This window comes from Phocoena sinus, chromosome 8, assembly GCF_008692025.1.
Source record: "Phocoena sinus isolate mPhoSin1 chromosome 8, mPhoSin1.pri, whole genome shotgun sequence".
Taxonomy (NCBI): domain Eukaryota; kingdom Metazoa; phylum Chordata; class Mammalia; order Artiodactyla; family Phocoenidae; genus Phocoena; species Phocoena sinus.
In genome coordinates, this window is record NC_045770.1 from 13,566,705 (window position 1) to 13,594,434 (window position 27,730).

At 52.3% G+C, this 27,730-nt stretch overlaps 2 protein-coding genes across 4 annotated transcripts; both read right to left on the minus strand.

Annotated features, from left to right (window-relative positions):
- Positions 1-1,441: 1,441 nt before the first annotated feature.
- On the minus strand, positions 1,442-11,823 carry HINFP (histone H4 transcription factor). Of its 2 annotated transcripts, XM_032641408.1 has the most exons (10): positions 11,532-11,823; positions 6,642-6,835; positions 4,934-5,163; positions 4,532-4,643; positions 4,200-4,352; positions 3,591-3,668; positions 3,384-3,504; positions 3,159-3,297; positions 2,937-3,061; positions 1,442-2,414 (listed from the first exon to the last, which is right to left on the minus strand). In XM_032641408.1, exons 2-10 carry the CDS (start codon positions 6,823-6,825, stop codon positions 1,991-1,993), a joined length of 1,566 nt encoding a protein of 521 aa, XP_032497299.1. In that variant the 5' UTR covers positions 6,826-6,835; positions 11,532-11,823; the 3' UTR covers positions 1,442-1,990. The 2 variants fall into 2 exon arrangements, with proteins under 2 accessions (XP_032497299.1, XP_032497300.1); XM_032641409.1 differs by having other exon boundaries at positions 3,891-4,352; positions 4,532-6,835; positions 11,532-11,596.
- A 2,829-nt stretch (positions 11,824-14,652) lies between these two features.
- On the minus strand, positions 14,653-24,692 carry C2CD2L (C2CD2 like). 2 transcript variants are annotated; one of them, XM_032641515.1, is made up of 14 exons: positions 23,930-24,692; positions 21,851-21,946; positions 21,352-21,471; positions 21,061-21,171; positions 20,855-20,971; positions 20,649-20,760; positions 20,417-20,525; positions 19,666-19,730; positions 19,448-19,575; positions 19,165-19,339; positions 18,314-18,415; positions 18,033-18,166; positions 17,660-17,945; positions 14,653-16,693 (listed from the first exon to the last, which is right to left on the minus strand). In XM_032641515.1, exons 1-14 carry the CDS (start codon positions 24,281-24,283, stop codon positions 16,482-16,484), a joined length of 2,121 nt encoding a protein of 706 aa, XP_032497406.1. In that variant the 5' UTR covers positions 24,284-24,692; the 3' UTR covers positions 14,653-16,481. The 2 variants fall into 2 exon arrangements, with proteins under 2 accessions (XP_032497406.1, XP_032497405.1); XM_032641514.1 differs by having other exon boundaries at positions 15,573-16,693; positions 18,033-18,169.
- Between the last annotated feature and the right edge of the window lie 3,038 nt (positions 24,693-27,730).

The window sequence follows — 27,730 nt, forward strand, 5'->3', positions numbered from 1 at the left end:
TATGTTTTCCTCTAGGAGTTTTATGGTTTCCAGTCTTACATTTGGGTCTTTTACCATTTTGAGATTATTTTCGTATATGGTGTTAGAGAACACGTTGCTATTTCTTGAAGGGGCTCTTGCAGAGGCGAAGTGAACATCTACGTTGACTTGACCTTAAAGCCCTCATTATTTCTTGCCTGAATTCCGGCAGCAGCCCCCTAACTTGCATCTGCCTGCTCTCTCACTCCCCATCACTGGCAGAATCACCGTTCTAAAACTTGATGCAGTCCTTCTGGGCGGCTTTGCCTTCCTTCCCAGTCCTGTCTCTCTCCACAACCCACTGCCCTCTGTGCTGCAGACCACAAAGTACCCCTTTAGATTCGTTTACAGACCTAGTCTCCCCTGCTCGGAAAAAACCGGCCACCCCTTTGCAGATGGTAGCTCTAGTTGTTTCCTTGACAAAGCCCTTCTTGATCCCTTGGCCAAGTAATACTGTCAGCTCCTGCTTTGAGCCTCCTCAATGAACCCTGACAGGCCTCTCACTTACCTCACTCCATTTAGGTCTTTCCTCGCCTCTGTACTGCAAGTCCCTCCGGGGCAGATCCTGCCTGGGTTTATCCATTTTGTAGCCTTAGCACCTGTCACAAAACCCGGACTATAGGAAGAACTCAGTAAATGGCTGATGGAATTAATGAAGAGACTTCTCTTTCCTAATTCTTTCAGCAACAGGCACACAGTTTTTGTAGTAAGAATTATTTAGTCCTCTTTAAAAAGTGTTAAAACAACACTTTTGGGGCAGCTTCCTGCCCATCCAAGACCCCTGAGAGTACTTCCCTGACCTCTTGAGAGTGGCAGAGACCCTAAGAATGACACAGAGCACTAAGATGTGACTGGACAGGCCTAAAAAAATGGTTCTTGTTTAGGAGGGTTCCAACCCCTTTGAGGATCTACTGAAAAAACAGACCCTTTTCCTCAGGAAAATGCACATTCAGACACACAACCTTCTAACTTGGCTCCTGGACCCCCAGTACCTGCTATTCCCTAGGGCTTCCACATCCACCCTCCGCCCTAAGCCTCCTTCTTAGTCCCACAGCTCCACAGGTAAAGAACCCCCAACCCAGAGGCGCTGGCTTCTAACCAGCACTCAGAGCGTGGGGCCAGCCTGGGTGCTCTGGCTTCCTGGCAAGCCCCACTCGTCCGTCCTAGAGTGTTCTACTGCCCACTCCTGGCCTATGCCTGGGACCTCTATAGAGATGGTAGATGTTCCAAGAAGAAATGGAGGAGTTTCACCAAAGGTGGGGTGTGGGGGAGGGGCAGGGAACAAGAGGACAGTTCAAAACAAAACAAACCCCAGTCACTAAAAGGGGTTTATTCAGCTCCTAATTATTCAGCTCCTCTTCTGGGCAGCTGTATCTCCTCATTATCTAGTTAATACCACCAAACATAAGGAAGAAGAAGTGAGTAATGGCCCAAGCGTTTCTTTTATTACCAAAAACAATTGTTACGCACATACTCAGTGCCTCCAATCCCATCCCTGAGGATGACCATGAAAGTCCTTGGGGTTTGTAGGAGGAACCATTTAGAGGGAAATGCCTTGGCTGGTTGTGAGGAAAGGGCCCTTGCAGGGATCAGTTACATGTCATCCCTGGGCCTAAGGACCCCTAAAGACAGGAATGGATGTGAGTTGACTATGGATTTTAATCACTCTTCTAGCACGTCTGGGGGTTAGGGTTAAGCCTGACACTAGCCCCCTCTACAAGAACACACACAACCAGGGTGCCCCCCCAAAGAATCCAAACTCCTCAGGATCCCCACAGAATGTGGTCTGGCACAAAAGGGAAGTCCCTCAGTCTGCCGAATGATGCAAGCCGGGTCCAGAGAGGACCGCACCGCCCTCAGCACCACTCCTAAAGGCATCCATTGGCAAGGGCTGCCCACTAGGGGCACTGCCGCCAGCCCGGCTCAAACCCCAGCTGGGGTCTGGGGTAGCAACGGTCAGGGTCTGCAGCCTTCACACCATCTGGACTTGTGGCTCCTCAGCTACTCCCTGAAGCTCTTCCATGACGCCCCCGGAGCAGGGCTCAGAGGCTGGAGGTGGCTCTCCCGGGGCTTCAGACAGCACATAGTAGACAATCTCTCGCTCACCTTGGGCGCTGGTCTGATTCACCACGTGGATGACAGAGCTAGAAGTGTCCTGAGAGGCCGAGAGGGCTGTCCCCTCACCACCCCCACCTTCCTCTTCCTCTTCAACCTCTTCCTGGGGTCCTGGCCCCCCTGGTACTGTTTCTAGAATGATGCCCTGCAGGCTGCTCTCATTCAGTGATGCTCCCAGGCCCGATCCCTCTGGTGGCTGCCGCAGCAGTTGCTGTGTCAGCTCCACACTCTCATAGCGAACCAGCTGCAGCCGCATGTAGCCGTCTTCATGCTCCTTGTACCTGGTGAAGGAGGAGCACAGAGGGCAGCAAACAAGGGCAGGGGGAGGCAGAAGTGGCCTGGAGATTGGCGAGGTAAGGGACAAATATGAGGGAAAGAAGCAGCTCTGGGATTCTAAGTGATGGAGGTAAAAGACAAAAAAGGTCCTTACTGGAATATTTAGAAGAAAAGGCAAGAAGGATCATTACTCAAAAAGGAAAGGGAGGGGAGGGAAGGGGAGAGGGAGGAATTATCTGTACTGGACAGTAGTGTTGTCAGCGGATTTATGAGCAGGCCATGGAGCTACAGATTAGGACCCTTGGGCTCACACTCTGGTTCTGGCTACAGGGCTTTTGGCACCATCTACTGTTTCTGGCATCGTGCCTTGGATTCAAAAATCAGAAAAATAATCTTTGCCCCACCACTATTCTCGAGGTTCCTTGAACCTAAATGGAGATGGTGGACATCAAAGCACCATCAAATTCAAGGTCTCTAAATTGTTGAAAGGTATGAAGAAAAAGTGTGGGAATCTGGGAGGAGCGTACCGAAAACGGGGGTGCCCTGAGGGCCACTTGAACTGGTGTTTCTTGCGAAGGTGCACGGTGAGGTTGTTGCCCCTCGTGAAGCATTTGTCACACACGTGGCATCTGTATCTCGGCTCTGAGTCTCCCTGGGGGGGAGGGGAGGGAGAGTGAGGCTAGATTCCCCCCGAACCCCGGGCTCCCCGACACTTCTGCTGGCCCTTCCCCACCATCAGCCCCACTCACTTCATGTACTTTTCGGTAATGGGACTTGATAGAGCAGAGCGACCGGGCACTGAAGGTGCAGTTCTCGAAATCACACCTGTAGGCTGGCTCCTTGCTATGGGTATCCAGGTGCTTCCGGAGGTCGATCAGATTCTTGCAGCTGCCGAGAGAGGTCAGGAGGGGTCAGAGGGCATGGGGGACCCTGAAACACAAGTTTTCTGATGTCCAGTCCCTGTTTCCCTTTACCTGTAGTCACAATAGTCACATTTAAAGGGCCGGTCCTCGCTGTGGCGAAAGCGCATGTGGTTTCGGAGGGAGGATGGCAGTGGGCAGGTCATGTCGCACAGAGGGCACTTGTAGTGGTTCACTGAGGAGCAGAGAGGAGGCTGTGATCCGAGGGCTAGTGGAAGCTTGGAGGGTGGGCCAGGACGAAAGGCGTGGCCAGCTACTCACCATGGTTACGCATGTGGTCCCGCAGCAGCCGCTCTGTGGCAAATCTCTTGGAACAGTGAGAGCACTGGAAGTGTTGCTCTGTGGTGGGGCGGGCAGAAGAGAGGGTGGGTTGTGAGGGATGGTGGAGAGGCACAGAGAGGAGAGCAAGCTGGGAGAGGGGAACCATCCCAGGCAGAAGGGAACCACCAGAGGAGAGGAGGAGCGGGGAGCTTAGGGAACTATGGACGGACATAGTATCACAGAAAGAGCATGGGACTTGGAGTTGAGAAGCTGAATTAGAATTCCGGCTTGACCACTTACTAGCTGTGTGATCTCAGGTAAGCGATTTAACCTCTCTGAGCCTCAGTTTCCTCATCTGCCAAAAGCGTGGACAAGAGGCCTACCTCATGGGGCTGCTGCTAGGATTCACTGAGATAAGAGCTGTGGCACACAGTAAGCATGGAATAACAACGTCTAATGAGTCTCTATCAGCAGAGACTGTGGTAGGTGACTGAGCCCTTAAGGTAGACGCAGCCAACTTGCAGATACCTTCAGGGGTCCCCTCTCCTGGGAATGTGCCCCCAACCTCCACTCCAAGCCTGCACCCATGCCCCTGCTCCGACCGCTTACGATCCAACGAGGTCTGGCGACGGATGTGATCTAAGAACTTGGTGTTGTTGGCAAACATGCCCCCGCAGGTGGGGCAGGCCACCACCTTCTCCTGGGTATGGCTACGGAGGTGCTCTCGAAGCTTAAAGCGGTCCTTGAAGGTGCACGTACAGCCTGGGAAGGAAGGTCCGGTCAGGTCCAGCTACAAACCCTCAGAGGAGGCTCTGGTACCCCCACGTCTCTCCAGTCAGCAGCCAACCTTGCCCTGCAGGACTGGTCCCACCCCTAGCTGCCCTGGCCCCTTAGCAACCCCAAGGTTTCTTCAGAGGTCAGAAATTACGGAGCGGCCCTACCTTTCCAGCCACACAGCACCACGTGGTTGTCCTTGCCGACTGCCTGGTACTCACAGCACAGGCTGTGCGCTTCCACATGCCGATAGAACCACTCGGGATTGTCGAAGGAGCTCTGTGCCAGGAGCAACTTGGGGTAAGGACTGAGGGTGGGTGGAGGGACTCTTACCCCTAGGTGTCCAAAGGGGGCTTCTCGGCTCTCTCCCAAATTAACTTGGTGGGGATAGGAAAGTTTGAGCAAGGGGGCTACCCAGAAATGTAGGAGGGCTACTAGCGGGAACCTCAGGAATACAGGGCATCCCTGAAAGCCCACGAGCCACAACTCCTCCTCCTGAAAGGGTCAAGGCATCTTTAGTTGAAATCCCCAACTTCCCTCCAGCCGTATTACTGGCTCTGCCTGCTGACCTCACAGTGTTCCCACAGACACAGGAAGTGGTCAGGGATGTCAGGGATGAGGTTGCGGCTCTGGAAGTCCAGGACGCAGGGGCTGAGGTCGGCCTGGCTCTGCAGGGCCTGCAGCCCGCACTGTTTCAGCTTGGTGTGGTAGCAGTGGAAGTAGACATGGCGCACAAGATCCGCAGAACTGTCCAGAGAACAAAAGCCGCACTCCTGCCACAAGCAGGAGAATTCTTCCTCTGCAAAAAGGGGTTTAGAAGGAAGAGTCTGATACTTTCCAGAGCTCTCCGTCCACTTAGCAGCAAGGGAGGATGCCAGACTGACCTGGTATGCCAGGAATTCACTCAGCAAATACTAGTATTTAATGACCACTAACTGTGTGCCAGGCACCAGGGATACAACGACGAGTAAAAAAGAGTCCCAGTCTTTGTCCTCGTACAGCTTTCAGGCAGGGAGAAAAAAACATCAAATAATCACATGTATAAATATTAGACTGCAACCAGGTGGAGGGGAAGTGCGGTCTAGGTAGGGGGACAGTGTGTGCATGTCCCAGTGCCAGTGACTCAGAGACAGCACGTGTGGCTGGCATTTGCTACAGTGGCTCCGAGTTTCTGCTGTTCTCAAGAACCTGAGACACCTCCCACTCCTGCCTGTCAAACCGGAAGTCCTTATGCTGCCCAAGATCGGCCTTCCCTAGGATGGACTATTCCCTAGCACTATTCAGTTCCACTTCCTGTCTCTCTAGCATCTGTCTAAGCACCAAATTTCCACTGCTTTACAAGGGTTTACTTGTTTTGAAAAGTAGATGCTTTTAAAAATATAATAATCCCCTAATTTCTCTTCTGTATAAATATTACTTGACTTTTGAAGCTATGAGTTATAGTTCGCAGTCACTAGACTCAAAACAGAATTTGAGGTGGGGGAAGGAGAGGTGTCTCTATACCTTCTGTAGAATAGAGTTTTTCAAACTGTGTTGTGACCCATTAGTGGGTAGTGAAATCAGTTTAGGGGATTGCAAATCACACTTTTTTTTTAATGAAAGAGAATAAGATGGAATAACTCAGAGGGAATTTAATAAAGGAAAGTATTGTTTTTAGTATTTTTTAACTTTTGTGTACAGGGTTGTGATATAAGTAAGATGTATTCCTAACTGGTGGTCACAGTAAAAAAAAAAAAAAAAAAAAAATTGAAAGACACTACCAGAGAGTGAAAAAAGCAGCTTGCCAACAGCTTGTACAATATGATCCTTTTCAAAAAAATAAAATCATATCTAACTTATGTATACACATGCAGAGAGATGCGGTACGCGGGCCTCTCACTGTCGTGGCCTCTCCCGTTGCGGAGCACAGGCTCCGGACGCACAGGCCCAGTGGCCATGGCTCACGGGCCCAGCCGCTCCACGGCATGTGGGATCTTCCCAGACCGGGGCACGAACCCGAGTCCCCTGCATCGGCAGGCGGACTCCCAACCACTGCGCCACCAGCGGAGCCCAGTAATTGACTTTTGATGGCAGGATGGCAGGTTCATTCCATATATCCTTGTTGAATGAGTTTTCTATAATGAGTCTACAGTGCTTTTATAAACAAACCAAAAAAAAAAGCACAATTAGGAAAATAAACCACCACTCTTGCCGGCTGCCTTCCCCCTGTGCAGCAAGGAAAATCAGCTTTTCCACCATCCCTCGAGCGCTCTCCCCTGCTGTGTCCTGCTTCCTTACCCAGCGGGTCCTCCTCCTCCTCCTCCTCCTCCTCCTCCTCCCCGGAGCCCTGCAGGTGCTGCTGCAGGTGCTGGGTGACGTGCTCGCAGAACTCCTCCATGGCTGAGCACACAAAGGAGCAGGACCCCCACTCACACTGCAGCCCCAGGTTCTCCTTTCGAGGGACTTTCCCAGGGGGCGGCATGGCCTTCACCCTAGAGAGGGGGAGGAAGAAATCAGCAGCTGCCAGGATTCCACCCAAGTGCTGTTGGGCATAAACAGCTGGGCGGGCAGCCGGCCTAGACCCAGCAGACATTTTCCAGTGGCCCGTGACAAACTCCATGCTTTTTCAATAAGGACAGAGTAGCAGTTCCTTACACCCCTGGAAGCTGTCTGCTGCTCTTGGGAAAGGAGAATACAAACTAACATTACTGAGCATGTACCAGGCTCTAAGCTGAGAGCTTCAACAGACATTTTTTCAAGGAGCTTCAGAGCAACCCGCCAAGAAGGAATTAATTACTCCTACAGCAAGCAGAACAATGCTCAGGTTCAAAAAGAAGGCTTTGGGGAATGACCCAGGGTTCAAATCCACACGCCTCTGTCCACCACCTACTTAGCTGTGCGACCCTGGCCAAGTAACTTAACCCTCTACTCCTGAACATCCTCATTTCAGAATGGAGTAACAAGCCCTTTTGCTTTTTTTTTTTTTTTTAATTTATTTTATTTATTTATTTTTGTCTGCGTTGGGTCTTCGTTGCTGCACGCGGGCTTTCTCTAGTTGCGGCAAGCAGGGGCTACTCTTTGTTGCGGTGCGTGGGCCTCTCATTGCAGTGGCTTCTCTCATTGTGGAGCACGGGCTCTAGGCGCGTGGGCTTCAGTAGTTGTGGCTCACGGGCTCTAGAACACAGGCTCAGTAGTTGTGGCACACGAGCTTAGTTGCTCCGCAGCATGTGGGATCTTCCCGGACCAGGGATCGAACCCATATCCCCTGCATTGGCAGGCGGATTCTCAACCACCTGCGCCACCAGGGAAGCCCCCTTTTGCTTTTAATTTCACACTTACTATACGCCAAGCACCTACTAAGCACTTTATTTGCCTTGTGTCATTTAATTACCAACACCACCCTGTGAGGTAAGCACTATTTTTAACTTCATTTGTAGATAAGGGCCTAAGGCTTGGAGAGGTTAACTGGTTTGACCAAGATCACACACTAGTGTGGTCGGGTCAGGTGAGGCTGACTCCAAAGTCCACATTCTTTCCTATGCACACAGATGACCTCAGATGCTCCTTATTTCTTACTGTATCGTAAGTCCCCCGCCAGACTTACAAAGTGCCGTACAAACTCCCTTTGCCTAACCTATCCAGTGCTTTACTCCACCATGGCCCTGACATCCTCTGAACGACAGTGCAGATCCCATTTCACGTAAGAGGCGGTTATCTGTCCAGTTTATACTGGGTGTACACAGTGCTAGGCACACTTAGGCATGTCATAAATATTTGCTGAAGAAAGCTGAATAAAAAAACTAAAGGTTCTCAAACTTTAATACGCACACAAATGCAGAGGTTTCCAGCCCCTCCCCTAAAGGTTTGGATTCGGGAAGGCTGGGTTAGGCCTAGAAATATGCTCTCTTAACTCAGCACTCCAGTTCTGGTGGGGCTTCCAGGAACAGAGTTTGAGGAACAATAAAAGAACAGTTTCCCTCGTTAAAACAAAACACAGGGACTTCTCTGGTGGCGCAGTGGTTAAGAATCCGCCTGCCAATGCAGAGGACATGGGATGGAGCCCTGATCTGGGAAGATCCCACATGCTGCAGAGCAACTAAGCCCCTGCACCACAACTACTGAGCCTGCGCTCTAGAGCCCCTGAGCCACAACTACTGAGCCCACGCGCTGCAACTACTGAAGCCCGCATGCTCTAGGGCCTGTGCTCTGCAACAAGAGAAGCCACCGCAATGAGAAGCCAGCGCACCACAAAGAAAAGTGTCCCCCCCGCTCGCCGCAACTAAGAGAAAGCCCGTGAGCAGCAACGAAGACCCAACGCAGCCAAAAATAAAAAAAAATTTAAAAAAACAAAAAAAACCCACAGAATGACAGATGATACTGCAAGCAAAATCTCTGGGGGAAGAAAAGACACTAAGAGGCCCTGACTCTGTCCCCTGAGTGTCACCTCTTCCTGAGGATTCTCACTGATTCTTGCTGTCCCCACTGTGGTAACCTGAGAGGAAGCGGGGGCATTGCTCCCGCTGGCCTTCCAGATACAGGTGGGAACTCTGAAAAAGAACTTTACTACATACTAAGGAAAAAAACCCAGAAAACACAAAATGCACAACATCTTTCACAGCTACAACTGTAAGAAGCTACTATATCTAACTGCTTACCAAAGAAACCCCTTTTAAATCCACAGCCTTTGCCTCTCCTCTGAGAAGAAGACAGCTACCTTTGACACTCTGGGGTGTGAGTACTTGGGGTTGCTGAACTCTTGGTAGACTAACAGTGAAGCCCTATTAGGAGAAAATGTGGACTACTTTTACAATTTGGGGGTAGAAGAAGTAGGGAAAGCCTTCCTAGGTCAGACATAGCAGTCCAAACCTCCTATACTACCTTCAGGATCAAGTCCACTTAGCACAGCATGCAAGGCTCTTCTCCAACTGGCCACAACTTACTTCTCCAGGAGCTGGGTAAGGGAACTAACACATGAGGGCCTACCACGTGTCAGCCCTGTGCTGAGTCCTCTTCCAAACTTCACTTCTTTTGGTGTAAGAGTGCCCTGATTCTAATCCAAAGGTCGTGTCCTTCCTCCCACACCTATCCATTTATTCCCTCTTTCTGAGTCAATAATCTTTGTCCCTAAACATACTACATTCTCCTAAAACGCTCTGCCTGAGAAACCTCTACTCATTTGCTTCAAGCCCAAATGCCCCCTGCTTGGTGACCCCTCTCCCAATTCACCCAGGTACAGCTGACATATCCCCCCTCCTGCCTCCACAGCACTCGGTACACACCTCCATCCAACTACCTGTTACAACGGAACAGAATGTGTTTCCCCTAGACGAGGAGCTTCTCAGGGCAGAGCCCATCTCTTCTTCACTTCTCATTCCCAGCATTAGCCCAGAGCTTTGTACTCTTGGGAAACTCAATAAATGTGGGGATATGATTATATCCCAGGAAGCGTTCCTAAACTACCCCGCCCCTCAAATCACTCTCGCCTTTCGGTTTGATGGCTAGCATAGTTGAAAGCAGAAAAGCTCAACCCTATTTTTTCTGCTGCCCTTGGTCACTCATGGTTGTTTTGTGTTCCACTCTCACCTACCCAACTGGACAATATTAGCTGCTCCTGAGCAGATGCCACAAAGCCTGTGTCCCTCTACTGTGTCCAGCACAATGCTGAACACAAATGTTCTAAACACATACCTGTTGTTAGACTGTGGATAGGGCCCAGGAAGCAGGCTATCTAGATATCCAGAAGGACTTGAAATTTAGGCAAAGCTCCCTGAATCCCTCTTTCACCATCCCCCAGCGTTCTTTACTTTCTTTCCCTGTACGCTGCTTGTCTCTACCCTGGGAAGCTGTAGGACAAAGTGACTATTTGGTCACCACTCCTCTTTCTGTAGGCAAGGGATGCAAATGAGGCAACCTGTATAAGGAAAGGGTGCTGGACCAGCTGTCAGAAAACCTGGGCTCAAGCTTCCTGTCTCAATGAGTTTGCTCAGCCTAGAAAAATATAACACCTGTTAACTATCTACTATATGCCAAGCACTGTTTTAAGTATATGTATAAAAACTCATTAACACAACAACCCTATTGAAGTAGGTACCATTATTACCCACTTCGCAGATGAGGAAATGGCCCAGAAAGGTTAAGTAATTTACCCAAGATCAAAGCTAGAAAATGATGGAGACAGATTTCAAAGCCAGGGAGCTTGGCTCCGTTCTCCTCCTACATCAGCCTGTCTTACCTCTTCATGTCTGATTCCTTCTTCCCCACAAACATCATATCCAAATACACAATACCCAAAGTATGTTTTATTGAGTAGCTATTTTGTCAGTTTCCTCCAATAAGCTGTGAGCTCCTAGAAAGCCTGGTCTGTGCTGTGTTCAGTTCTAACTGCAGGGCCACCACGTACCTACTACAACCTCTTTTAATGTTTAAGTAAATCTGTTAACTTATCACTTATTACTTATTATTAAAATGCCTAGCATAACACACCGCCACAACTCAACAAGTGTTGGCTCTTCGTATCTTTGCTTCTAAGGATGAGATGATCTAAGCACGAATTCTACAAAAAGATCAACAAAAGGAAAGCCCGAAGGATTCCTAACCCTTCCTTTCATCAGGAGTCATAGTAAGAAGCAATCAGCAAATACCTACGTATAAATTGTAACGCAAAACACCGAATGAACCCTGAATGGTGTTCAAGAATGGTGTTCAAGAATGGAGGGACCCAGATCCGGAACCTCCTAAGGACTCACAATGTGGTCGAAGAGATAAGACTCTGACGTGTTAAGACAACGACCAAAACAAAGCGCCGGATGGGGGAAAGCTGGACAGGGAGAAATCCCAGTGGCAGGCGAAGCAGGGAAGACTTGCCCTAAGCAGTGAGGACCGGGCCCCTGGAGCACAGGTAGAGTTCGGAGAGAAAGAAGGAGACCGTTCCGGCGGGTAAACCTCTCCCTCTCAGCCCCGCAGGCTTCCCCCAAGGCGTGGCGGCGACCGTGTCTCAGCGGCAGCGAAGCCCCAGACGAGAGGTTCGAGTCGATGTTGGGGTCAAGGCGCTACAGGCACCAGGCAGACCAGCGTGGCCGAACAGCAAGAGGGAGCCTCGCCTAAGCGACCGGGGAAGAGCCCGGCCTCGGCTGCCAGCCCAAAGCCCAGCCCGACGCTGCCCAGCGGAGCCCGGAACCCGCAGCTTACCGTCGATCAGTCTAGTCTGCACCGGGATCTCTCCTGCTCTTCGCCCACCTCACACCGTCTCCGGGAGGGCGCTTGAGCGACGGCCAACGACAGCCAATCGCCGCTCTCGGATCCCTCTAACAACCAATCGCCCTTGCGACTGACGGAACTCATGCGCGACCAAAACACGGAAGGGGCGGGAGTGAGGGGCGGAGGGACGCGCGGAAAGGTACCGCTGCTGGCGCCGCGGTTCTCCTAGCGTGGCGCAAGCGGGGATCCCTAGGGCCCGAATTCCCCCAACTGCGCAGGCTCGGCCCACGGCACCCACTGGGCATGCGCAGAGCTCGGGCTGAGCGCAGAGAGGGGTCTCCGACCTTCTGTTGGTTATCAAGCTAGCTGGCCGCGTGGGCGGTGAGGCGGAGGAACAGGTGGAGGAGACCGGGGAGGCGGAGGAGGAAGCATGCGAGGCTCCGTGCCCAGCACAGCAAGCCCCGCTCAGCCCAAACTGGGGATCCTTCACCTTCTTAATCTTACTGTTTCTTAAATATCAGTATTCCTTGTGGCATCTCTTTCCCCTACAAATCACCTCCTGTGTCACCAGGCTCAGTGAATGACTCCGTCAGGTCAGAAACCTGGCGGTCATGGCTGATTCCTCCCTCACACGTAGCATCCAATGCATTGCCAAGTCCTGTAAATGCTACCCCCTTAAATACAGGATCTCTCATGTTCATCCCCCGTTCTTGATGTTCGCCGCCCCCTCTCCAGTCCATTAACAACGTCCATCCCGGATGTCTACACTGACCTAACTGGTTCCACTGCGGGCACTCCTACTTCCCTCCAAACCATTCTCGACGGAGCTCTCAAGTGATCTTTACAAAGAGCAAATCTGATCAAACCACCACCCTGCTTTAAACATTCAAAGTCATTCTGTTGTCCTCAGGACAAAGCCCCAAACCATACTGAGGCTTTCTAGACTGTTCAGCATCCGGGTCCTGCATACTTCTCTCCACCGTGTCTTGAGTGCTTCTCGAACTCACTCTCTGCTCTCCAGCCCCCACATTTCTTTCAGTTTCTCCACCACACCTAGCCGCCTTTCCTCTCCTGCCTTGTACTTGCTGTTTCCTCTGCCTGGAATAATCTTCCCTTTCTCCCCTTCCCACATATGTTTGATTCCTACTCATTCTTCTGGTCTCAACGAAGATGCTTCTTTTTCCTGGAAGTCTTCCTGGACATCCCTTTCCTGCATTTCCCCATTACAGCTCTATCATGCGGTGTTGTATTTGCCTATTTATGTGTCTGCATTCTGCACTAGACTCAGTTCAGTGAGAGAGGGCAGGGATTGCGTGTGTTTTTCACGTTTATAACCCCATTGTTTAGCCTAGTGGCTGAAACTCAGTAAGGGTCCAAGACATATTTGTTTAAAAATTATGTACCTTAGTAAAGTTCATTGGGATTGATATTTACTGCGTTATATTTTCTAACCTAAATATAAACCTATATAATTTATATAATCAGAAAGCACCTTACATGTTCAACATAAATAAAATGAACTTAAAGATGCCATTAAAAATAGCAGGGCTTCCCTGGTGGCGCAGTGGCTGAGAGTCCGCCTGCCGATGCAGGGGACATGGGTTCGTGCCCCGGTCCGGGAAGATCCCACATGCCGCGGAGCGCCGGGCCCGTGAGCCATGGCCACTGAGCCTGCGCGTCCAGAGCCTGTGTTCCGCAATGTGAGAGGCCACAACAGTGAGACGCCCGCGTACCGCAAAAGAAAAAATAGCAAAGCCAGGGACTTTGCTGGTGGCGCAGTGGATAAGACTCTGAGCTCCCAATTCCGGGGGAAGGGTTTCCATCCCTGGTCAGGGAACTAGATCCCACATGCAGGCAGCAACTAAGGAGCCCTGTAGCTGCAACTAATGAGCCTGCCTGTCGCAGCCAAGACCCGGCGCAACCACATAAATAAATATTTTTTAAAAATAGCAAAGACAGAGTAAAATCAGAATTTTGTGCATGAAGTTTGTTACTAACAACAAACAGTGAATTAAACTTTGTCCCTATTTCAAAATATAATTCAAGAGTAACAAAAATATGTTTTATCAACTTTATCCATTCAAAAGCACATAGGTATATTAATACTTCATAAAATGCCAACCGTATTTGAATTCAGATTTACACCACTAAAGATGGCTCTTAGCTTTAATTTAGCAATTTCATGAAGAAAAATCCATTCACTGAGTTGTGTAGACTCAAACAATATTTATAGAGCAAAAATTTCAGGATATCTCTGGAATCCACGCATGTTTCCAAAATTTGAAACGGTGTATTGCTGTCTAACATAGGTCACTTCCATCTCAATCTGCTTCTCTTGAAAACAAGACACAATTTTGGCTGGATAATTCAAGACACATCCTGATATTTGTTCTTTAAAAGCTGCCAGAAAGGGCTTCCCTGGTGGCGCAGTGGTTGAGAGTCCACCTGCCGATGCAGGGGACACGGGTTCGTGCCCCGGTCCGGGAAGAGCCCACATGCCGTGGAGCGGCCGGGCCCGTGAGCCATGGCCGCTGAGCCTGCGCATCCGGAGCCTGTGCTCTGCAATGGGAGAGGCCACAACAGTGAGAGGCCCGTGTACCGCAAAAAAAAAAAAAAAAAGGCTGCCAGAAAATCTTAAAGCGTAATTCATACTCATCAAAAACTGTGGATCTCTTCTGAAAGTATAAAGTGAATTAGGTTATGTTTTGCATTTCTTTTGCGTTCATTTTCTTAAATCCCTATTTCTGAAATGCGATCGGGCTCTCTGTCACTACTAAATATGTGATTGCGTTGAGTTCTGGGCAGGTCACCCTAGAAACTGAGTACATCTTCCAGTCACCATCAGCTCAATCCCCAGGTCTAGTAGGAATCTGAATACCTGCCCTCCCATCAACAATTGTTTCTTGTGAAATTTCAAGTTCAGTGTGTTTGGTGGCCGTCTTGTCATATCGGTAAACAAACTGCTCCTCTGTGAACTATTAAGTGTTGTATTTCTTAGATCAGGGGAAGTAGCTTGATAAACCTTTGAGTTTTGAGGACCTAGAATTTAGCATACCAATATACGCAAATTAACCAAACATCCATATTCTGCCACCCTTTCTAAATATTCCATTATTCTGTGACTAGCGCGGACAGGAGCATGGGGAAAATGCACAGCTCCAAGCTACCTAGCCAAAGGCAGGTGCCCTGAAGCCCCCCGTGATATAGGTTAGTCAGAATGGCAAGGCTGGAAGCGAGTGACCTGGATGATTACCTAGGCCACCCTTCATTTTAGAGATGAGGAAGTTAAGGTTCAGAAAGCAGAAGTGGACTTCTCAAGGTCACTTGCTGTGTCTGTGGTGCACCCAGGTTTTCTGTTCCTGGTCCAGTGCTCTCTGACATCCTGCAGCAGCTTATCTGTTTCAAGTCCTGTGTAAGATCCCAGAAAACAGGAACCAGCGTGCTAGACTTTCCTAGTATCCATAACTCCCTGAAATTTGCCCACATTTAGGAGTGAAAGACTTTTTATTATGATGAAACCCTTATAAGACTTCCCCCTCCCAATCAGTCTCTTCTGAGGCAACAGCTCACACTTATTCAGCACCGACTGTATGCCAGCCAAGTTCTAACCCACAACCAAATGATAGTTACTTTTATCACAGTCCCCATTTTACAGATGAGAAAAGTGAGGTGCTGTAGGTTTACATATCTTGCCCAAGGTCACAAAGATAATTAGTGGAGCTGGGACTCAAATCCAGGCAGTCTGGATCAAGAGGCTGTGCTCTGGACTCTCCTATATTCTAGAAGGAGCAGCCTGTTCAAGGAAGGGGAATGAAGATGCCCGTACTAGCCGATGGACTTTTTTTTTCTGATTGACATTTTTGCTACAACTTCACCCTTCAGAGACGCTTGTTCTCCCATCCTCTCTCTACATGTCCCTTCCTCCCTGCAGGAACTTCGTAGACCTAATATATGTGTCACTGACCCCCATCTCACCATCTGGGCCCTGTCTCTGATCCTCCCACTCCAACACCACAGCCTCGCTGCCCATTCGCCTGTCAAAGGATGACCAGTTGTCCAGTTTATAAACTCCAATTTGACTTTAATAAATTAAATTCCAGGCCATCACACAGCAATGGACATCATCATCTCCCACTATACAGAGGTGCAGCTCTGCTGTTGCTCCATCATCACACACTCTGTAAATAAAGCCCCTAAAGCCATCTCTCGGGGAAAGGCTTCCCATCAGGCTCCTGGCTCCCTCCTTCCAACAGAGCCACTGCTCACAGAGAAGGCATCAAGTACAAAAACGGTAACAAAGGGGGAGGGAGGGATGAGGAGCAGAAGGGGAGGCAGGGAGGTGGGGAGTACCTGCCCCCCATCCCGGGCACCGGCCCGGCTTTCTATGAGCTGTCAATGTCCTCAGAGGCAGACATTGGTGCTGGTCGGAGTGGGGACCTGAGGGAGGTGAGGGAGCCCCAACCGAAAGGGAATTGCCTACCCTCCTGGGATAGGGAAGAAGGGTCACCTGGGAGAGATGCCCTCTATTACCTGTTCACTGAGGGTCCGGGACCACACATATAAATAGAAAAGAGAATAAATAAGGGAGGAAGGATCAGCTGAGGAGCCGAGCACCCTGGGACTCCTCTGAGGGGCCAGTGCCAACAGTAGGCCAGCGGGTCTGAGGAACGCCCACACGCACCAGGACAGAGCCTCCTCTTTCTCCGGGCCACCCGCTCCCTCCTCTGTGTCCTCAGCAACGGGTGTCCACCTCTCACACACTTCCCCTTGCAAGTCCCCTTCCAACCAGCCCCAGAGCCCAGGGTGGACAGGGCTTCCTGGAACCCAGAGGGCTTCCCTGGCCCAGGCTACCGGGGATCCAGGAAGGGGAATGGAAAGGAATGTGGGGAAGGGGCTGAGAGGATGCCTGCCCTCTCCTAGCTCAGGAGGTGAGCAGGGCCCTCAGAGCTGGGGGCTGGGGTTGCCATTGGCCTTAGGTTTGGATTTGAAGGAAAAGCGCTTGATAAGACGGCGAGAAAAGCTGCCAGCCTTCTTTCGGACGCTGGGTGTGGCCGTCGCGTTGGAGAGGTCATCGTGTGATTGGCTCAGACCGGCTTCCTTCTGACGAGGCCTCCGGCGGAAGATGAGCTTAGTGCCACTGCGCAGGAAGCTCACTGTGAGGGGAGAGGGGAGGCTGAGGCAGAGAGAGGGGTTCCAAGGGGTGGGGTGAGGAGGGGAGCAGAGAAAGGACAAGCATGAAGGGGTCCAAGATGCGGAACAGAACAAACATGCCCTTTATCCTTCCTGAGGAAAACATGGTGATGCTCCTGACCACCGCCCCCGAGGTGGAATGTCACGGGGCTGGCTGCTCCGTGAGGACAGATTGATGATTGGGCCTCTTTACTATGGAAAGACAAAGGCGGGGCAAAGGGTGTTCCTAAAAGCCATGAAGGGACAAAGTGGGTTGACGCTGACTTGCTGACCAAATTCCAGGATGTGAGCAGGAAGCAGTGTGTCTGGAAAACTTCAAAGAGGTGAATTCAGGACGAATATAATGAGAAGGGTGTTTACACGGCAGGCTTCGGACTTAGGACTCTCATTATCCCAAGAAGTGATGCAGGCTTAAATCATAAACAGTTATAAATACACTCGTGAGTGATAGACTCACTGGCAGAGGGATGTGGACGTCTGGGGGCAAGCCCTTGAACCTGAGAAATCAGAAATACCATAGCTGTGCACAGACGGTGTCACTGCTAGAGGGGTACTCCTAGGGTTGCCTGGGGTAGGAATTCTTATACACATAGGGGAGAGAGTTAAGAATGAAAGGAAAGGGTGGTGGGTGAGAATAAGGGAAGGAGGATATGCACTTAGATCCAGGAAGAAAGAAAAAAGGGAGGTAAAAGGAAACATTTTTACATCTCTTCTTATCACCCAAGCCTGTTAGATCCAAGCCAAGACTCAAGACATCAAGTTCCCCCCTCTCTACTCAAGCTTGGCTGAAACAGGCTGGGAACTCTGGGATCCCTTAGGGGAGCAAGGAGGAGATTGGCCCGAGGCTCCTATGTCCCTTAGTGTCCAGTGGGACCCAGGTGATGATACTGGGTATAAAAGAAAGGGGGGTGCTGCCAATATCTCCCCACCTTTGTGATCCTTGAGGCTGCGGGTTTCCAGCGCACCAGTAGACCCTGTTTCCGACTCAACGTCATCCACAGAGGGCCTCTCAGAAATGTCCGAACGTGTTGTCTCATCTGCTTCCTGGACACTCGTGGGACTGGAGAGGGCATCTAGGGGTCCTGGGGACATGGCTGGTGGGTCTGAGGGAGGTGAAGAGGGACCTCCACTGGGCCCTGCATCATCCTGCATTGAGGCTTCCAGGGATGCCGCATAGCCCAGGGATAGTGCCAACTCGTCCTGGGCAATGGGCACCTGGCAGGAGGGACAAATTTTAATGGGCAGGAGTGACCAATGAGGGTTCTCTCCCCAGCCCAGCTCCTCTCCCCAGAGCCCCGTTACCTTGGAAACCCCGGAGATGATGAGTGTGCTACGCTTGGTGGGTGTCTTCTTGGCTGCCCGCCCGCTGGGCTCAGTCAGCTGGCGAATGGCTGTCTCTGCTACAGGGTCCAAGCCGTTGGAAAGGTGGCTCTCCCCTGCTGGAGGATGGATACAGGGGATGGCTAGCCTGACTCCTCCCCAGCTCCTTCTTGGACCTGAACTCCTGTGCCCCACCCAAAATGGTTTTTGACTCTGGGGCCCAGGTGCCAACCACCACTCACACTTCCCGATTCCCTACTCACGGCTGCTGCTGTGGGAGGTACTGCTGGGGCCACCGCTCTCGCTCAGCACAGTTGTTGTCTTCTCAGTCACCTCCACCTTGGACGGGGAGCGGGAGGGGGAGTCTGGTGGGTGGGGGAGGGTCAGTGAGCTGGGAGCTGCTTTAGAGTGGCCCCCACCCCCTACCGTCTTTATTGAGATGCAGACTTTGGTTGACTCAGAGGGTAGGGATGACTAAGGGATGATTAATCACAGAAGTGACTAAGAAGATGCCACGGGGACAAAAAGACACCACAGGAACCAATGGGAGCGTGGGAAAGTGCCATGGGGCCCACCAAGGGCGCGGAGAGATGCCATGAAAATGTTGAGTGTGTAGAGATGGCAAAGGGGTCCAGTGGAGGTAGGGGGAATTCCATGGGACCCCTAGGGATGGAAGAAATGTCATGGAGGGCCCCTGGGAGTGGGAGAGTTGCCAGGGAGGCCACTGGGTTTGTTGGAGGGTCCCACAGGGTGCTGGAGGTTGAGGGGCGAGGGAGGGGCAATTGGGCAGCTGGGGCTGGGAAAAGGGAAGGGGAGACACATGTGAAAAGACAGAGGGGAAAAAAAAAAAAGACAGAAGGGAACTTGGGGAGGTGGAAGTGTGAGAATACTGTAGGAGGGGCTGGTAGATCCAGGATTGAAGAGGGAGAGGACTAGTTAGGGAAACGGAGGGATGCAAGGGAAAGTTTGAGAGAGTCAAAGACAATGAGGAAGATGTGGTCGGAAAACAGGGAGAGTCGGAATTAGGGCTTTCCTTGCCCTTTCCCTGTCCAGCCACGGATCTGCAGTCTGGGGCCCCTGGCTAGAGCTGGGCTCCCAGGCTCCTCCTCTTTACCTAATTTGCCATCTACCCGGGGCCGGGACTGGACGGTGGTGACTGTGGTGACAATGGTGCCATCGGGCATGATGGTCCGGTCAAGCTCAATCTTCTTGGTAGGTGTGATGCTGGGGCGTGGAGTGGAGGGGGTGGGAGTGCCCAGGTTCCGGGGGGAGCCCTCCTCATACTGAAGCTGCCGAGGGGTGGAAGTGGAAAGAGGCAGGGCCTCAGAGACTGGTCTTCCCCACCCCCCCGCCCCGCCCCGTGTCCTCCCACCTCCCCCCAGGGGCCAGCTTCTCACCTCTACTGCCATGGTGGCTGCCTGCCCCAGGGCTTTACCTGGCCCAGGGGTGAGTGGGCACACCTGTCTTCGGGACAGTGGTCTGGAAGGGGAGGCCACAGACATTGTGGCCTGGCCCAGGAATTCAGCTGGGGAAAGGGGTGGCACTGTGAGCTGGGACCATGACCAGGCCCCGCTCAGCACCCACCCAGAGGTGCTCCTTCCTGCCCCATACTCACTGTCTCCACAGCTGCTACTCCTCAGCACTTTGAGGATCAGCTCCCGGCTCTGGGGCCCCAGATCCCTGTGGCCAAGAAGAGGTGGGGCAGGGAGGGGGGAGATTAGCAAACTGAATCCACCCTTGAGTCGATCACAGGCCAGAGGCAGACAGAGACGGAGGTAAATAAGATAGAACAAGTGCTGCAATCATCCTCCAAATATGGTCTCTTCCCAAGAGAATGGGATGGGGCTGAGCAGGGACCATACTACTCAGCCGGGCATTCAAATCCTCCATGCTCCTGCCCCATCCTGCCTTCGCAGTCTCCCTCTATGGCAAATCACTCTCTTTTTCCTTTACTCAAGCTGTTCCCTCTGCCATGAACACTTCTCTCTAACACTCTGTTAAAATCCTACTCTTGCTCGAAGGTGTGATTTAAATGCCACCTCCTCCATGAAGCCCACTCTGATCCTTAACCTATGGGAATTAAGCTCCCCCATCTAAGCACTTCCACGGCACTTTGTGTAAACCTAGACTGGAGCACTTATACCATCTTCTTTACGTACACCTGTCTCTGCTTCTAGCCTGCGATCAACTCAGGGCGGGGGCGTATCTTGGTTATATCTGGACTAGGCCAGGCCCTGGCAGACAGTAGAGGCTCACACCAAGGTTTACTGAAAACAGAGCTGATTCATGCCAGGGCTCTGCTGGAAGGCTCTGATCCCCAGTCCAGCTGTGGGAGTAAGGGTGGGGGCTGGGGAGTCACTCCTTACAGTGCCAGGTCCTCGCTCCACTCCACCTCGGGCCCAGCCCTCATGGGCTTGGTCCACTTCTGTTGCATAGGGTTGTCGAGCTCAGCTACACAGCACACTTCCCCAGTGCCTGTGGGGGACCGGAAATTTGAAAATGCTCAGTTCCAAGCTGAGAGGCCACGCCCTTGGCAGGGGCGCCAGGGGCACCTGCAAACATAGCCTCGGCAGTCCCCCAGAAGATTCTGGCTCTCACCTTCCAGCTCACGTCCCAGGTGAGATGCTCGAAGCTGCCTTAGGAATAACCGGGTAGGTCTGGGGATGGCTGGCTGGGCTTGGGGCACCATAGGTGGCTTCTCACCGGGTACCTAAGAGCAGAAGGAGGTAAAAAGAGCAAGAATCCCGACACAGTACCCTGGGGACAGTATGCACGCAAACTATCTGCTTTGAGCACCTACTCACCAGGCCCCCAGGGGCAGAGCAAGCCCTGAGGTTGACCATCATAGCTGGCTGGGTGCTGACTATGGAATCCTCGATCAGCTCCTCGATAGTGGAGAGCTCTACTTGCTCCTCACCTCTCTGCAGGGCGGAGAACAAGGAGGTGAGGCCCCCCAGCTCCGCCTCCCCCTCCCTGTTCTGCCGCTTCTCTCCCAGCCCTGCCCCCTTACCTCCCTGTTCTGCAGCTTGGGAAGCACTGTCAGCCTGAGATCTGGGCGATCCGTGAAGGCCCAGGATACAAGCAGGCCCTCGCCAGGGATTTCCTCCAGGTTAACTTCCAACTGGGGACAGGGGACAAAGGGACTGGGTTGACTTGCCCTACTCCTCCAACTACTCCCAACCCCACCCCCCCACGACCCTCCCTTCCCAAATTCTGTCTTAGAGAGGAACCAAACTGAAAAGGCTGAGGCAACTGAACCGCCCGCCCCCTCCCCAACTCAGTTTCCCACATCCTCCTCCACCTGTGTTGGTGGCAGTGTCAGAGTGACGTGGTAGGTCTCCATGGAGACGGCAGCGGGGGACTGCTGGGTCACAGAGACTGGAAACATCACCTCCTCAGCAGAGAGCTGGCAATGCAGCACCTGAGACAGGCGAGGCACGGAGGCAAGGAGGGTCACGCACGGAGGAAGAGTGCTCAACTTGGCCCTGCCCTGTCCTGCCCGACAACGGGTCAGCAGACCCCTCTCCACTTCGGTTTTCCTTGGGAATCACCTTTTGGGGGTCATAAGCCCATAAAAGAATGATAAAAGCCAAAGACTCCTCTCTCCAGGAAAATGCAAATATGCACACATGTACTACAGTTTGCATGTAACTTTAGTGGGATTTTCAGACCTCCTGAAGCCAATCCTGGGATCCCTAAGGCATTCAAAGACTTCGGGTTAAGAACGCTCAGACTAAAGGGAACTCAGGATCAGCCCCCACTCCAGCCCTAAAAGAAGACAGTGCCCATCAGACCCTTACCATGGTGCGCTCTGATTGGTCTGTGCAGGTCACATGACTGATGCTGGCTTTGGGTGGGAGTTGGGGCACCTCGTCAAAGGCGATTTGGATGGAGCTCTGAGGGAGTAACGTGGGCATAGGATCAGGTCTCTGGAGCTGCCCCCCACAGAGCTGGCCTACTCAGTTGCTGGCTAGGCCCTGGCACTGCGGAGGCCTCAGCTGCAGGCTGGCCTCTGGCCCCTCCTTGGCTCAGGGCTTTAGGACAGCAAGTGTTCCCCTTGAAGCCCGCCTTTCCAGGGCCTGCAGCTGCTAGGGAGAGCTGGGAAGCTAGACCGCCTCAGAGACCACATTACCTTGAACTGAAGACCCTAGACTTCTCCTGGAATGCCAGGAGCCTCCCTTTTCTCCCCCACCTTCCTCTTCATCCCCGCCCTACCCCGGAAGAAAGGTGTGCATAGAAAAAAAATAATAAAGGTGTTGGTGCCACCTGTATATCATAGCTGGGCAGAGACACAGCTGAGCTAAGGATGAAAGCAGTAGGGCCCCTTATTCAAGACAAGAGCTAAACCTTCTTCCAGATAAATAGGATGTAGAGGCATAAGAGTATGATTCTATCCATATTCTTGGAGATGAAGACTAGCTCAGCCTGGCCTTGGGGAACTTTACCACAGGAACTGGGAAGAAAAGCAAGCTCAGAGGGCTCAAGGGCCAGAGACTTGGCTAATTCCTCAAGGCGGACAGCAGGATGGCTTTAGGGAGCAGAAAGCTGCTTAGCTTAGGTGTTGTAAGAGCTTCCTAATTCTTCCACAGCAGTGGAAGCCAACTGCTGCAGCCCCATCCAGAGAGCAGGATGGGAAGAATTGAGGAGGGGGCACAGACAGCTGGCAGCTCCTCCTTGGGTCTTGGGATGGGAGGAAACAAATCCACAGGGCTCATTTGCCTGGCAAACCAGGGAAAGCCAACTTCTCTGCTACTGTAGCGGTCTTGTTCAAAAGCCAGGCCAAGGGAGATGGATGCTGGGAACGCCAGTCTCCCCACCCCCTGCAAGGGAGGCTAATGTCCAGCTGAGTCAGCTGTCCTGGGGAGTCAGTCCTGACCCAGGGACAAGGTACAGGGAGAGCTGGGTGGAGGGTTGAGTTCACGGCATAGACTGACAGATGCCATCTGGCTTTCAGGTCAGCTGAGCAGAGGAAGCAGAGCAATTTCTTGCATGGCCACTTCTGTTTCCAGGCATCTGGGGAGCTAGTGGAGTAAAACCCTCAGACTAGTGGTGGCTGGAAATGGAGAACCCTCTGCGCCAGGGGCTAATAGACTGCGAGGGCCAAGATGAGTGTGGACCCCAAGAGAGGGAGGTCTCCACCTCCCACCCCACCTCAGTCTTATGACCACGCTTCCTGCCCCACTTCCTGGGAGGCCAGCTGCCCATGGTGCAATGGGAGGAAGTAGGCTGGGTTAGTCTGTGACTGACCCTCAAGGGGCAGCTCTAGGCTCATCTACTGGGCGGGGCATGGAATGTCAATCTCCTTTCCACCTGAATACCTTTCCCTAAACACAGACACTGCAGGGAGCACGGAGAAGGACGTGTTAGACTGCAGCAGTGAAATTACTGAGGGATGGGGTGGCGGGGGGAATTCAGGCTCCCCGGAGACCTGCCTGATCACACCAGGGATCTGGGGCATGAAGTGCTGACTGGGTGTGATGGCATGAGGACCAGGCAAATTCCTTCCACAGGTGCACATGTCTCCCTTCTAACCCCCCGCAGCACCACCCACCCACCCAAGCCACACACAGAACCAGCACCCAGGCTGGGAGGAAGTGCCCTGGGGCACAGGGATTAGCGTTGCTATGAGAACAGCAAGTTGTGCACCGGTCTGGAGCCAGAGAGTACCTAGACCGCAAGAATAGAGGATTTGGGACACAGCCGATTTCTACAACCTCCAGCCTCACTTGCACCCTTTTCTCTGATCCCAGAGGAGAAGAGAGGCCATAGGGTTCCCCAGTTGCTCCCCACCCCCATACGTGCCTCCTGGCCTGGGCAGTCCCTCCTCTAGAAGAAAAGGCTGAGTGACGGGACCACCTAGGTCCTCCTGTCCAACTCACCCCATCCCTGCAGGCCTGCTCGTTCAACGCTCGCACCCAAGCCCGCTGCCAGTTCTCCCGGAAAGACTTGAAGGCGAAGAGCGACGCCAGGAGGCCCCTGACGCCTGGCTCCTCAGGGGCGCCGGCCCGAGTCGCCCGCAGCCTCAGCAGCGAGCGCCAAGCGCCCAGCTCCCGCAGGGAGCCGGCGGGCTCGGCAGCTAAGGCGGGTCCCGGGCCCCGGCCCCCGCGGGCCCGCGCCAGCCACAAGCCCCGGGCATACTGCAGCAGCCAGCCCAACACCGTAAGCAGCGAGGCGGCGAAGAGGACCAGCAGGGCCGCCCAGCCCACGTCCCGCTGCCCCCAGTCTGGATCCATGCTCCTCGCGGGCTCAGGTCCCGGTTCCGGCTCGGGCTCAGCCGCTGCCCCGGGGGAGCATGGCCCGGGCGGGCCGCGGGGCGGGGGCGGGCTCCCCCGGGGCTGGGCGCGCGGGATCGGGGGCTCTCCGGGGCTGGGTGCCCGGGACTAGTGGGTGCCACAGATCGAGGAGAGGAGGTTCCTGGGGGATCGCGACGCCGGGGTCCCTCTCTCCGGAGTCCGGGGCCCTCCTCGGTTGGTCCGGCAGTCCAACCCGGGTTAGTCGCCGGACAGCGCCCGACTCCTCCCACGGCGGGGGCCCCACCGGACCCGGGCGGGGACTCGTCTGCGGGGACTCTGGGGCTCGCAGGCAGGCACCGGCTCCGGGAGGGCTGCGTGCGCAGAGCTGACACTGACAACCCGGCCGGCCCCCCCGCCCCCATCGGCCTTAAAGGAGCCGCACCCGCGGCGGGCGGGGCTTAGCGAGCCCGGCGTTCCAGCGCTAGAAGAGGGTGGGAGGAGGAGCGGAGAGCGGAGGAGGTTCTAGGGTTGGAAATAGGCGGGAACTTTAACTACCCCGCCCCATCCTGGAATCGGGGGTACTCCTGCTCCCCCGAGCTCAAGGCGAGAGTAAGCAAGAGTAATTTCACTCACCTGAGATGACGCCTTTGCTCTCCCCTACGTTCCTTAGCTTTCCATAGTTTGGACGCCTGTGGGGTTAAAAAAGAGGTGACCCCTGTGGATAGCATCAACCCCTTATCCCAGCGCTCCCAGGCTCAGCAGCTTCTTGGTTCCTATGTCCTGGCGGAAGCTAGGCCCTAGGTATGTAGCTGCAGAGCATCCCTCCTAGATAGAAGTGACTGGTAGAGGTCCAGCCGATACCAACGCGAGAGGAACCAGAACCTGAACCTGGTAGAGGTTGAGAATAGAACATGGAACACTGAACCCCCTCCTCCACCCCCATCCTCTTCCCTCTGGAGCCAGGACCAAGGGACACTCTATTAACCTCCTTGCTCGTGTGGGTTTATTCTGGAGATATTTCCAAAGCCTGGGGCTGCTTCTGTTTTTAAAAATAATTTATTTCCATAGTAACAGCTCCTGCCTATGGAGCACGTGTAGAGGGGGTGGCAACGAGGAGGGAGCTGGCAATGCAGCACTGGACCATCAGTAGATTCAGCCAGAAGACCCTGCCATCCAAATATGTGATATCCCAGCAAGCACCCCAAAAATTATGTTATAGGTACACTCTGGCCTCAGGATCCATCCCTTTTCTTAGATTTAAGGGAATGGATTCCATCCCTATAGGACAGAGGCTTGTCACTGCTTTCTGGAGGCAGGGGAAGGAAAATCCTACAAAAGGATTCAAAGGAATCCCCATGCCCTAAGAGGCCCTTTTTCTCCACATACATATGGCAGGCCTTCCTTAGAGAGGTAAACAGAGAGACGTTAAGTATCTCTCTCCCAAATCCAGTCGTTAGTCTGAGCAGTGAGCAGATGGGAGTAAACAATGTCTTCTAAAGTGCGGGGTTGCAGAGCTAAGCAGAGCCTGGCAGGTCAGCGACAGGGTGCCTGAGCCACAGGAGGTGGTAGGAAAGCTTGGGGCATCCCCAGATTTCACTCTAAGGAATGGGGTGGGGTGATGGGGTAACCTTGCTGTGACCCTGCCCATGCATTATCACTGGACCTCCAAAACCATAGAAGATTCCTAGAGTGTGGATTTTTAATCTTGAGGGGAGAAGAAATGAAGGGAGGAGAGAACTCAGGGACACAGAAGGAAGCTGTCAGTAGGCAGAGCAGCTAGGGCTAGGGGAGCAGGTTATGTGGAAAGTCGTCCAGGTACAGTTTCACTATGAAGACCCTCTTCCCCCAAGAACGCTTTTCAGGGTTCTTCAGAGTTCATCTCAGGTCTCTGAGTTGCTGGGTTTACTTCAACTCCTCCACTGAGCAATTGGTCCTGTGCTGCCAGATGCTGCTTCACAATTCAGTCTTACTTATATTAGTCTCTCTACTTATATTAGTCTCTCTACTTATATTAGTCTCTCTACTTAGTCCTCCCAATCTTCCATCCACTTGTTACTAGACCTCTTGTACTTATTTCATTCTGCCTTACAGCCTAGCTGGTTGTTTATATGTCTGTTTTTCCCACTCACCAGAAAGCTGCTTAAGAGTGGAGACCCTGTCTTACTCATCTCTCTTCCCTCATATTGACTCAAGGTGCTTTAATATGATGAAGTAGACTCCCTGGGGAAGACAACTGCATTTATATCACTTTGTGTCCCCACAGTACTTAAAAGTTTCCCATGCACATGGTAGGGGTTAGCAAATTCTTTGTAATTTTAAGAAGTCTAACAGAAAATATTCCAATATACATGTAAACACTGAGAATTCCTATATTGTTTCCATCTTTTGAAAACCCATTCATGTCATCCAAGTGGAATGGGACATCTTGGGGCTTGCTATCAGCTAACAACTTTTGATAAACTGACAGGAGAGAGGTGGGAAGAAATGGTAAAAGAGTAACTCAGCTGCTTGTAAAGAGCCACAGATATGGTCCTGCAAGTGTCACAGATCCAGACTCTCCGAAGCTGTCTCGTATGTACTTTTTCAGCACTGTGAAACATTTCTGGGACATTCTTTGTCAGGCAATCAGCCTTAATAGTGCATTAACTTTACTTATTGGGAGGCACTCAGAGCTCCCCAGTAGGAGATGCGCATCTCAGACCTTGTCTACTCAGCCCAAGAAACCAGCTGAAACTCACCTGATCCATGGGTCCTAGGACCAGCTTCAGCATTTAGGCAAATGCTTTGAACTTGTACCAGGACAGGCACAAAATTTCAAGTGTGGCCAAGTCATGTGTGTGTTTGTTTCTCCTGGTGAGTCTGATAATCAACTGGGCATTTACCATCATGGGAACAAAAATATTCAGATTATATGACAAGTATCCAAGTAACCATGTTCTGATGGTAACATGTATGCATGGATGATGAATCCCCAGTGTCTTGTTTTTGAACAAGTATCCCCTACCCTCTTCCAGGGGGGTGCATGAGGGAGGGCTAACAATCTCTGGAGAAGAAAGAGACAAAGGTGCCCAATGCCAAGCTGGGAAGGAAGAGTTATTAGGATTGGCCTCCTAATAAAACAGGAAGCAGTTACAGACTGTCCCTCAGACCTCCAGGGAGTCTCAGCCTGCTCCTGAGCAACAAGATAACTGAATGCTGCCTCCTCTGGGGCTCCGACAAGCTCCTCCTTTCCACCTGCTCCTGGCGTCTCACCTTCCCTGTTTGGAAGGCCCTTCCACTCTTGCCACCTACTGAAATCCTTAGAGACACTACTCTTCCTCAAGGTCCTCTCACTTCCCCTGGTCACAACTAATTGCTCTCTCCATGTGCTCCTATTGCCCTCTGTACCTCTTTCAGATCCAGACTCATTATGCGTGATGATGCCTTGTATACAGATATCTGTGTGTC

Coding starts and splice junctions, on each gene's coding strand:
- HINFP (XM_032641408.1), bottom strand. CDS start 6,825: ATGCCGCCCCCTGGGAAAGTCCCTCGAAAGGAGAACCTGGGGCTGCAG. Junction 4,644..4,933: donor GTCTGTGGGAACACTGTGAG/GTCAGCAGGCAG, acceptor CTCCTGGCACAG/AGCTCCTTCGACAATCCCGA. Junction 3,669..4,199: donor TCGCCAGACCTCGTTGGATC/GTAAGCGGTCGG, acceptor GCCCCACCACAG/AGCAACACTTCCAGTGCTCT.
- C2CD2L (XM_032641514.1), bottom strand. CDS start 24,283: ATGGATCCAGACTGGGGGCAGCGGGACGTGGGCTGGGCGGCCCTGCTG. Junction 21,472..21,850: donor ACCAATCAGAGCGCACCATG/GTAAGGGTCTGA, acceptor CGCCTGTCTCAG/GTGCTGCATTGCCAGCTCTC. Junction 20,526..20,648: donor CCTGGGACGTGAGCTGGAAG/GTGAGAGCCAGA, acceptor GGTCCCCCACAG/GCACTGGGGAAGTGTGCTGT.